Source organism: Hordeum vulgare, chromosome 6H, assembly GCF_904849725.1.
Source record: "Hordeum vulgare subsp. vulgare chromosome 6H, MorexV3_pseudomolecules_assembly, whole genome shotgun sequence".
Taxonomy (NCBI): domain Eukaryota; kingdom Viridiplantae; phylum Streptophyta; class Magnoliopsida; order Poales; family Poaceae; genus Hordeum; species Hordeum vulgare.
Window position 1 is genome coordinate 546,673,327 of NC_058523.1, and position 11,885 is coordinate 546,685,211.

Genomic DNA, 11,885 nt, shown 5'->3' on the forward strand with positions numbered 1-11,885 from the left:
TTGTGTTCGTCCCAGTTTTGTTCATCCAGTTTTGTTCATCCCATCATCCTCGTGTGCGTGCGTGCAATTATAATGGGCTTAGCTTCGTACGTTGAGCTAGCGCAGTCATCCAAGTCACACGAGATGAAGATCACGGTGCAGTCATCCAAGTCCATCAAGCCTGACTATGGCGGCCACCGCCCGGTGGCTCCTCCGTTCACGGCGAACGCCGTCCCGCTCTCCGTGTTCGACAAGGCCAACTTGGACACGCATGTCTCCGTCATCTACGCCTTCCACCCGCCGGCCCCGCCCAACGACGTCCTCGAGGCCGGGCTCGCCAGGGCCCTCGTCGAGTACCGCCAGTTCGCCGGGCGTCTCGCCCGCGATGCCGACGGCAGCCGCTCCGCCATCCTCCTCAACGACGCCGGCGCGCGGTTCGTCGAGGCGACGGCCGGCGTGTCGCTCGGCAGCGTGATGCCGCTGCAGCCCACTCCCGCGGTGCTGAGCCTGCACCCGAGCGGCGGCGACGAGCTGATGCTGCTCCAGGCCACGCGGTTCGCGTGCGGGTCCCTCGTCGTCGGCATCACCGTGCACCACAAAGTCACCGACGGCCGCGGGTTCTGGAACTTCATGCTCGCGTGGGGCCAGGCCACGCGCGGCGCCGCCGTCGACCCCGTCCCGGTGCACGACCGGCCGGCCTGCTTCCCGCCGCGTAGCCCGCCTATGATCGAGCACGAGCACCGCGGCGTCGAGTTCAAGCCACACGACGCCCGCAAGGACCACGACGCCGGCGGCGGCTGCGACGGCGAGGTGGTGGTGGTAGAGAGGGTGCACTTCAGCGCGGAGCGCATCGCGGAGCTGAAGGCGCAGGCGTCGGCCGGGGCGCGGTACAGCACGGTGCAGTGCGTGCTGGCGCACCTGTGGCCGTGCGTGACGCGGGCGCGCGGGCTGGGCGGGCGCGACGCCACCGCCCTGCTCATCGGAGTGGACGGGCGAAGGCGGATGAGCCCGCCGGTGCCGGACTGGTACCCCGGCAACGTGGTGCTCTGGGCGCGGCCGACAGCCACCGCGGGGGAGCTCGTGGACATGCCGCTGCGCCGCACGGCGGAGCTCATCGGCCGGGCGGTTGCGCGGGTCGACGACGCCTACTGCAGGTCCTTCATCGACTTCGCCTGCTCCGGGACCGTCGAGGCAGAGCGGCTGGTGCCGACGGCTGACGCGGCGGACATGGTGCTGAGCCCGAATGTCGAGGTGAACAGCTGGGTGCGGCTCCCGCACTACGACCTGGACCTGGGCGGTGGCCGGCCCTTCCTCTTCATGCCCAGCTACGTGCCGGTGGAGGGCGTGGTCTTCCTCGTGCCGTCTTTCGTCGGCGGCGGCAGCGTGGACGCCTACGTTTCGCTCTTCCGCCGCGACAGGGATGCCTTCAGGAACTGCTGCACGTCCGGCCTCTCAAAACTCTGATTTTTACTACCTGACACCTACCTCGTTTCCGGTTCGTTCATAAGGCTTGCGCGTATCCTTATATCTATAACTAGTGACGATATCTATAACTAGTGACGAAGATGCGCGACGTGGAATGCTTCGTTTATATTTTAAATATGTACTTTAATTTATATTTTTATTCCATGTAGTTTCTTTTCATGTTTAGCTGGTTATATTTGTTTTATTTGTTTGGGTTTTATAAGATGCAAAGGGGGTGTAGATTCATTTTGGCAAAGTTCATCAGTGCAATAAAAGTTATTTGTAATACATTTACATTCATCGTAGTTGCTTTTTTCGTCGTTGCATGTAGAGATGGTTGAGTTGTTTTTTGTATAGAGAGACAAATACCATTGCCTATGGCGTTCATTTCATGTTTTTAATAGAACGGAAGTGTTTTAAGGATTATGGTATTGAAGTTTTGAACGAATCGTGATTTATTTATGCCAAAGAGTTAAATAATACATGTGCGGTACAGAACAAAGCATTCTAAATACGGTCCAAAAAATTCAAAATCTTTTTTTAGTCTTTTTGTGGGTAAATCATAAGTGTTTTGACTTTTTGTCCTTGCGGAATTGCTTCAACATGTGAGGCCTGGCGGTATTCAATAAAAGATGTAAAACTAATGCTATATTATTTCTTAACTGTATTGTTTCTTATCTCGGTGTCACACGCATGTTCTTTCATGAACGCTATGTATTATGTTTCTATCTGGACTGCCATGTGTTCATCCTACTGATCTGGGAGTTTTAGTAGGCGAGCAATGTTGGAATCAGTAGCATCAAAGGCATTTTTGTAGGTGTGAGTACTGTCCATAGAGTGAGATTTTTCTTATCTTGCATGGTGAGTGAAGGGTGGTGATGTTAGCGACCCTCATAATGGTTGTGGAGCTTTAATAGATCGTAACTCAACAATAGGTAACACAAAAAAAGGAGGAAAATAATCCTTAATTGTTGTTATAAAAAAACTCAGGTTTTTCTTTTTGTATTTTCCTCAGATTATTGCTCATGCAGATGCACTGTGCCGATAATATTCCCGTTTACATTCATGTATTCTTCGTACAAACTTCTATTTTTATTCTTGGGATGGATATGAGTATATTCCAATTTATTCAGTGGGCGTGGAAACATTGGTCACATGAATTACCCATGCATACGAAGTTACCGTTCTAAAAATAATGCTTTGGTTTATTCGGGTTAGCTGCTCCAGTTTATTAGGTTTACTGTTCTCTTAGAATCAGATTTCACTCAAACCATCAGAGGAAAATAAAATCCTGGGTGAACGGTTCATAAGAATGAATCTGAGAAAAAAATAAAATGAGCAATATCATTTTAAACAATAAAAAAAGGTTGACACCTAGGATGCGACCTTTTCTTCTAATTTTGGCTTTGTAGTAAAATTGAAGTGGAAAGACGATCACTTTATTATCACCAAGAGCATGCCAATAGGTAAAATTAATTATTACTCCCTCCGTCCCAAAATAAATGTCTTAAGCTTAGTGCAAATTTGTACTAGAGCTGGTATAAAGTTGAGACACTTATTTTGGGACGGAGGGAGTACATAATATGAATATAAATCAGATCAAACTAAGTTGGTATTTATTAGGCCCATAATTTTTTAATCTAGCTTGTGGTTGAATATTGGAAAATTTTGGTGTTTCTATGGTTAAATAGATACTTTTGTACCTAGAAATAAGTTTTATAAAAAATAAATTACAAAGTATGATGCAATTGTAGTTCAAATTTGACACGCTTCCACCTCAATTGGCGGAAAAATGTCTTTTTCACGAGAGGTGGATAAAAGCTTTTGACAACCAACCATTTGATCAATTATACATTAAATATTGCCTAATAGTTTAGAAAATTTATTTGGTCTAATTTAACAACAAATATATGGTAGGTACTTCACAAAAAAAATGATTTTGGGCACACAAGAAATGGAAAATGATTTTTTTTTCATCCAAACAAAATGAAAAATTCCTTAGGCAACATCGTGACACTCAAAATGTGGTATAATATTTTTAAAAATGGTGTAGTCCAATTTTGCAACAATATTTAATATTTTCTGTAATTTTTTCAGAGATTTGGGTAAAAAAATCGCGTTTCGAGTGAGCCAATGAGGAACGAGAAACTGCCTTCACGCGGATCACCCTGTTGGACGCGATCTGAGCCATCCATCAGCATCCATCCAATGGCGGAGCCTCTCCTAAGAAATCGCAACCCTAACCACCCACCCACCCTTCCTCAGTTTCCATATCCCATCGAGCCGCCTCTCCAGATCCCATTGAGCCATCGGCTCCTTCCTCCCCCTCCCCACCACCACCACCTCTGTCGCTCCCCCTGCCATGTGCCACCACTTCCAGCCGCGAGGGTGCCGAGCCCGAGGTAGATGGGCACCATCTTGGCCGCCGCCGGCCGCGGCTCGCTGACGAGGTCGGCCGGGGTGAGGAGCGGAAGGACGGCCGGCAGGGGCGAGCCGCCCGACTGCGTGAGCGTCGCCATCCACTTGTTGTTGCCGTTGGAGTTGTAGTAGTAGCGGCCGAGCAGGGTGGCCATGGTCTACCCGCTCCTCCCCGTCCGTCCCGCCCACACACGCATGCACGTGTTTGACATCTCCTCCCCACCGCCGTCGGCACTGCTCCAGCCATGGCCGCCAAGTGCTACCCCATCCCAATCCTGCTGGGATATTGTTAAGAAAGATGTGATGTTACTTTTTGACTGGTTTCATGAGAATAATCTCGATGTGGAAAGACTCAACTATGGTATAATAACACTGTTGCCTAAAGTAGTTGGAGCTGACAAAATGCAACAGTTCAGATCTATTTGCTTGCTAAGGTGTATCTACAAGTTGATTACCAAGGTGCTGACTATCACATTAGAACCCCATGTAGACGTCTTGTTTAGTCGACATCAGAATGCCTTTATCAAAAATAGAGATATTATGGATGGGATCATGTCATTGCATGAGATTTTGCATCATACTTATGCACAGAAGAAAAAAGGGATTGTTCTTAAACTTGACTTTGAAAAAGCATATGATAAGGTTAACTGGGAATTCCTGTTGGATTGCCATATATAGTAAAAGAAACTTTGACCCACGTTGGATTGATTGGATTCAGAGAATTCTGGTAGGTGGTACCATTAGCGTGAAGTTAAATGATGAGGTGGGGGGATATTTCTAGAGTGCTAAAGGAGTGAGACAGGGTGATCCCTTGTCCCCTTTCCTCTTTAATCTAGCTGCTGATTGTCTTACTAAGATGGTCCTGAAAGCACAGGAGAATGGCCTGTTTACTAGGTTAGCGGCGGACTTAGTGGAAAACGGGGTGGCAATACTTCAATATGCTGATGATACTATTCTATGCTTTGAAGACAATGTTAATAATGCTTTGAATATCAAACTGATGCTTTATCTCTTTGAGATTATGTCTGGTTTGAAAATCAATTTTTTGAAGAGTGAGATTTTCTCAGTTGGTGCGGATGATGATACTATGAGAAATTATGCTGATATGTTCAATTGTGAGATTGGGGCTTTTCCTATTAAGTACCTGGGTATGCCTGTTAGTTATGCTCGGCTTAAATGCAGTGATTGGCTTTTTGTAGATGACAAATTTATTAGCCATGGGGAATCCTGGATTAGTGAATCTTTGTCCAGTGGGGGTAGACTTATCAAAGTTAACGCGGTGTTATCTCATATTCCCTCATACTATATGTCCATGGCTCTGATAAAAAAATCTACACTAGAGAAATGGGACAAACCTAGAAGAAAATTCTTTTGGCACCGCAAAGGAAGAAAGGGGTATCATATGGTGAAATGGACCCGTGTTTGTAGATCTAAAGCAAAGGGGGGTCTGGGGGTTAAAGATTTAAGGAAGCAGAATATCAGCTTGCTAGCTAAATGGTGGTGGAAGCTGGAGAAAAAGAAGGGATTATGGTAGGATATAGTGAAAGCTAAGTACCTTTGAAGAACATCTGTGGCTAAGGTTAAACTGAAAGCTACTAATTCTCCCTGTTGGAAAAATATTTTGGAAGTTAAGGAGCATTACATGGCTGGTAGAGGGGTGGTGCTTAAAAAAGATAACATTGCTAGCCTTTGGCTAGATGATTTGGGTGAGAATATCCTTCTTAAAGATAGATATCCTGATCTTTTTGAAATTTTCCTAGATAAGGAGTGTACTGTTGATAAACTAGAGAGTATGAATCATTTAACTTCTTTTAGGAGAAGGTTATCTCCAGCTATGCTTCAGAAATGGGATGAAATGAAGCAATATGTGTTGGATAAAATTTGTGCATATAAAAATGATGAGGTTTACTGGAAGTTAGATAATTCCAGAGAATATTCCACTAAATCTATGTATAGATGGTTAGAAAGAAATCTTGTGGGGGCCCATTATAAGTGGATTTGGGGGACTAAGATTCCTTTGAAAATTCAAATCTTCCTGTGGCAGTTATTTTAAAACTCCATTCTTACTAGAGATAATATGAGAAAACGCTAGTGGCAGGGGGACCCTAAATGTTCTTTCTGCGATGAACTTGAATCGGCGCAGCATCTGTTCTTTGGGTGCTCGGTGGCCAAGATTGTTTGGAGAACGGTTGGTGCTGTTTTTGGTACCAGTTATATCCCGAAAACAATTTGGCAGGTTTACTCTTGGTTGTATGCTTTTTTGCCGGGCTTGTGCGAGATCCATACTGTTGGCTTAGCTGCAGTTTGCTGGTCTATTTGGTTGGCTCGGAATCGGGCTACTTTCGAAAAGTAGTGGATTAAAACTCCTTTTGAAATTGCTTTCACAACATGTGCGTTTATTGAATACTGGGCAGGTATGCAAAAACCGACGATGGCACAGACTGTCAAGAAGGGGGCTCAGTTGCTGAAAGAGAGCGCAACTCAAATGTTGTGGCTATGTGGACCACCAAGGCCAGAAGCGAACGAGCAGGCTGATGAGGAAGAAGCCTCGGATGAGTGGTAAATGCAGGAAGGAGATGTTCGATCCCCCCTCCCCCCCTCGCGATAAACCTTGCTAGTTGCAGTGCTGATAGCTTGGTTACCATGGTGGTGATTAGATTCTATGTCCAGTTTGTGAAATTTCGTTTTATTCTGTGCTCTTTTGTGAGCCTGGTCCGGTGATGGTTGTTTTGGGGCTCCTGGTAGCGGTGCTGATCCATGGTAGTGTAAAACTATTGGTCTTTGTTGCGTAGTTTCGGATGATATCAGGTTTTCGCCCCGCAGTTTGTGTTCCTGATGACAAGTATGGATGGTGGGTTTCCTGATATTGTCCCGAACTCGCTTTTTTCCCTTTCCCTCTCTTTCTGGTTCTGGTCTCGAAACATTGTATTTCCGTTATGAAAGTAATGGAAAGGGGAGAAAGCCCGGTTCGGAAAAAAAAGTGCTACCCCATCGTCAGCGACGAGTACCTGGCCGTCGTCGCCAAGGCCAAGCGCAAGCTCCACGGCCTCATCGTCGAGAAGAACTGCGCGCCCCTCATGCTCCGCCTCGCATAAGGATCCTCGTCATCCACCACTTCTCTCCGTCTCTTTTCTGACTGCCACGATCTGATATGATATGATCTCATCTGTTGTGTCCGCAGGTGGCACTCGGCCAGGACCTTCTACGTGGCCACCAAGACCGGCGAGCCCTTCGGCACCATGAAGTGCCCCGCGGAGCTGGCGCACGGTGCTAACGCCGGCCTCAACATCGCCGTCAGGCTGCTCGAGCCCATCAAGGAGCAATTCCCCACACGCAAGTGATTGCAGTACCGTTTAGCAATACCAATAAACTTTCAGTCATGTGATGCATATAGAAAATGATCTTAGTGGAAGCCTAGACGATCGGAATCCGCGTTATTGATGCAGAATATGCTATGCGTTTTTATTTGTGCGAACACTATCTAATCTGAACATGTCATTTTCTAATCCTTGATAGTGGTCATCAACCATTGGTCACCTCTAAATTCTGTTTATTCACAAGCTCTGCTTGCAGTTGCATGTATTGCCCTCATTCTCAGTATCCCTGAACAACCCATTCACATTCCTTATGATCTTACATTCTCTGTACGTGCATTTGGGCGTGTCTATACTGATTGGATATGTTGTGACCGTCATTCATTCAGTATTGTTGTAGTATTCACATTTGGGTGTCTCTATATGAGTTGTATATACCTTGGCAACCTAAGTATTTTATTACCATTCTAATCTATTTAGTGTGAGAAACATTTAGTTCCACTTCCATTCCCTTGTTATTTTAACAGTTTCGCTCTCACATAATGATATATGTTCTGTTGGTAAGAGGGACCACATTTTCTACGTTACAACTTCACACCAGGCACTTGCTTACAGCACGAGCAATAACTGCTGCAAGGGAGCGTCCAAGGTTGGAGTACCTTAGTCCGAGTGTGAAAACTATTTTCGGAGCATTGTTTTACTATTAGATTAAATTGCTACTCTTAATGATGAATGGTTGAGTTTTTAAATTTGAAGCACCACCTACTAATTGGTCCTGTAGTGTTTAAAACTGATAATTTTTTTGCATTGGTCCATTGGCCTTGTTTTTTAATGCATATATATGATGTAGTTGATAGGCCTTGATCTGAACCTCTCAAGTTTATGTTTCCTGGCCTATAGGTAACCTTTCATTTTTATTGACAAGCCTCTAATGAATTTATTAGAATTTTGCTCCTGTTGTCATGTACATTATATGTGATAAACATGTCTATATTACCGGAGATGTATAATGTAGAAGTATAGAAACCATAAATTCAAGCTTTTGTTGTAGCATGCTCAATATATATTGTTATAAAATAGTGTTCTACAAAAGGTTGAAACACCATGGTCTCAGTCATTTGTAGGAAGTAGAAACACTATGGCTGACATTTTTTACACTTCACTATTTTACTTGTTTTTTCTAATTTTATTTTGTGGATAGTAAATTTGCAATTGTATGCCCTTTGTAAACAAAATACATTCTACGTTTCCATAACATGTAATGCTGAAGCATGTCTCTATCTATGATATTATGCACCACTGGAAGGCTGATATCTTGTATAAATTTGCCTTTTGGCACGTAATCCTTTTCCCTGCCACGTTTAGTTGCATCACTCTGATGCCCATGAAGGGTGAGATCTTGGTCGGCACTATGGAGAAGACCCTTGAAGCCTGGTATGTTCCTCAAATCAGGACTAATAGAAACCATCTGTCAAAGGGTACTTATAGAGCTTGTGGTTGTGATTACATTTGTAGAAACTTGTAGAGCATGTGGTTGTGTTTACACTTGTAGAGCTTGTGGATGTGATTACCATTTTATCTAAGTTATATGATGTAATAGACTTATTTTGGCTGTTATTTGAAGTATTATGTGTTCTTTTTGTCTGTTTTGATTTGGATATGGGTTATTTATTTATTGGTGAATTGAAAACATGAATCCTCATACTAGAACCTGACAATCGGGGCCCATTTGAGTATTTGACCCATCTTTAAAAAAGCTAGAATCATTGGGCCAGAAGGGCCACACCAAAAAAACTAAAAAGGCTGAAATATTGGGCCAGGCCCATGTAGCCGACCAGAATGACAAAAAAATGATAATTAAGAAGGTTGAATTAGTGGGCTCGGCCCATCTAAAGCACCGAACTGGACCGAGCTGATTCTTATCAACGGCCAATCCAATTGGTCTTAACTTTGCCACGTCAACTTGCCACGTTGGATCCGACGTGGCCTGGGCACACAACCAATGACCAAAACAATTGGTGATAGAACCAATGACCTTTCGTTTGGTCGTAAATGTCTTCGACCATTCCAGAAGAAAGGTTGTTATAGTTCATTAGAGACGGTCAGCTTTTGACCAACCCATTTTGGTCGTAAAAAGGTCAAAAATGGAAATTAACAACCAATTAGTGACCAATATTGGAGGTCACAAGATGCCATATTTCTTATAGTGAGTAACCTAGGAGGACCAGTATGGGGACAAACACCGGGCTGCCAAGCACCGGTATGTGCAGGGAGGCGCTAAGAGGAGATGGAGCAGACCAGGGAATGGGCCAAGCCTGGACGAGCCGATCATGTTGAGGACGCCAAAGTTGGAGCCGGACGCGAAGCACTAGCACCCGCAGGAGGAGCACTTGGAGCCAGTGGAGGCAGAGGAGTAGGCGTCGAGTGGGGCGTAGGCAGCCTATAGCTAGGGGTCTTGCCGCGACAGTTAGGGCTGGGACGCTAGCCCGCTGGTGGAGTGGGCGCTGTCGGTGAAGGAGGTGTTGCTGGTGATGGCGCCGCTGGTGATGGAGCACGAGGGATGGCGACGAAGAGCTGAGGGCGAGCATCCTTTTTGGATTGGGCATGGTCAGCCTACTCGAGTATGGAGCACACATCGACAAAGGTTGGAGGAGGGCACATCATGGGGATGAAGGAGGCCTACTTGTGAAATTGTTTGTTGAGCCCGATGAGCAGGATGTTGATGAGCTGGCGGTTGGCAACTGGATCACCTAGTGCACGAAGTTCATTGGAGATGGACTTGAGGCATTGGAATAGACACTCAGAGAAGTATCGCCTTGTACCGTATTCCTGAGCTCGGTGTGGAGGTGATTGGTGTGAGCATCAATGTTGTCCTGGAACAGCTGACGGAGGGCCATCTAGAGACCGGCGGCGGTGGAGGCATCATGGAAGACGAGATTGAAAATCTTTGTGGAACTCGCATGTAGATCCATTGGATGATGGCGAGATCATCCTTGACCCATTATGGATCATGAGGCTGCGGCACGGCGGTGGCGTTAATGTGAGAACGAAGATTGCATCGCCCGAGGTGAAATTTGAAGAGGTGGCGCCAATTGTAGTAGTTGTGGGAATTGAGATCGAGGGTTCCAGGTATATAGGGGCTAGCATTGGAGGTTGTATCGGTGAAGGAGATTGTGGGAGGCATGGGTGGTGGTAGAGCAAGTGTAAAAGAAGAGGGAACCACGGCGGCTTTGACGATGATAGCAACACGACGTTCGAAGTAGTTGAGCGGCGGCGGCGGTGGAGGTGTGGGTGTCAGAGCCATACCCTAGGACCAAATATCTGATACCATGTAAGATTGAATAGAACTATGGTCTCCATATCAACAAATATTCTCCCACTTCTCTCACCGCATATTTTGATGCACACTGAGCTAGTTGTCTCGACACTCGAAGATCCACATCTTGTTTCTGTGTTTTTCTTGGTAACAATTTGATTTCTTCGTCCTCGAAAAGGCAGGTAATGGTCTCCCTCTCGTCCGATGAAGCTGAGTACCGTGCAGTTGCACACATTGTTGCCGATACTATTTGGCCCCGTCAGTTGCTATCGGAGCTGCATCGACCAATTGAACAGGCGGCCGTTGTTTATTGTGATAACATCTCGGCTGTCTACATTTGTGGGAATCATGTTCAACATCGACAGACTAAACACATTGAGATTGACACCCACTTTGTTCGCGAGAAAGTGACTCTTGGTCAAGTTCGGGTGCTTCACGTTCCAACTACGGCTCAATTCGCTGATATATTTACCAAATGATGGGCTGCTACACCGTTTTATGATATTCGATTTGGTCTCAATGTTCTCGAGCCTCCCGTTGATACTGCCAGAGGATGTTAGACTATTACTTGGCTCTCAAGTTACCTAGTCCTATCGTTTTGTAATAGGTCTAGTCGGTTTGTAACCCCTTATATAAATTCTTGTATACGACTACAATACAATCAATAAACTATATTCTATTCAATATTACAGTATCCATTTGGCAAATGGAGCGTCATGCCGATCATAGTGGAATCTGATAGCATGGATCTCATGCGCATGGTGTTGGATAAGGAGAATGGTGGCTCAAGCTTGAACTACCTCGTGGAGGAGGTGAAGCGCTTAATGGACTTCATGAGGTGATCTCCCCGATGAAGATTCCCCGTTGCCAAAAATGTTGCTAGCCATCTCATAGCTAGGTGCCTAGGTATGGCCGTATGGTACGACGAACTTCAGTTTGGCTGGGTAGATGCCCACACGAGCTCAAAGGTTATATTCTAATGGATTGTAAAACTGAACTAGTTTAAGTAGAACAATCCTTTTTCCACGTAAAAAAACCTCATAAACAATTGACAATTGAAACATGTGTTCAAATAAATTGAATTCAAATTTTAAACTATTTTAAACTTTATGTTTTGATTGTAATATTTTATTTGAATAATTGTTGCACTGGAATATTTATCTTTAAGTTATTAATGCACTGTGCTATTTACCTCTTATTATTTATATACAGGGTATAGTTAAAAATGGAGCGTGGCGGACATTTGAGAAATAATGTTGGATGGGTTTGCCCGATCAGATGTCCGCAAACATTTGGGGGCATCCGTTTGGTGAGCACCGTTGGAGATGCCCTTATGCCTTTCATCTCATGAAAACACATACACCTTATATAAAGGAACGAAGAGTACATAACAA

The 11,885-nt window shown here is 45.2% G+C and overlaps 1 protein-coding gene across 1 annotated transcript; it reads left to right on the forward strand.

Moving 5' to 3' along the window:
• Positions 1 to 1,827, forward strand: LOC123403305 (agmatine coumaroyltransferase-2-like). Its single transcript, XM_045097256.1, has one exon. The coding sequence runs from the start codon at positions 73 to 75 to the stop codon at positions 1,441 to 1,443; it is 1,371 nt and encodes a 456-aa protein (XP_044953191.1). The 5' UTR covers positions 1 to 72; the 3' UTR covers positions 1,444 to 1,827.
• Positions 1,828 to 11,885: the final 10,058 nt, after the last annotated feature.

Excerpts from the sequence above, each read along its gene's own strand:
- LOC123403305 (XM_045097256.1), top strand. The coding sequence starts at position 73 with ATGGGCTTAGCTTCGTACGTTGAGCTAGCGCAGTCATCCAAGTCACAC.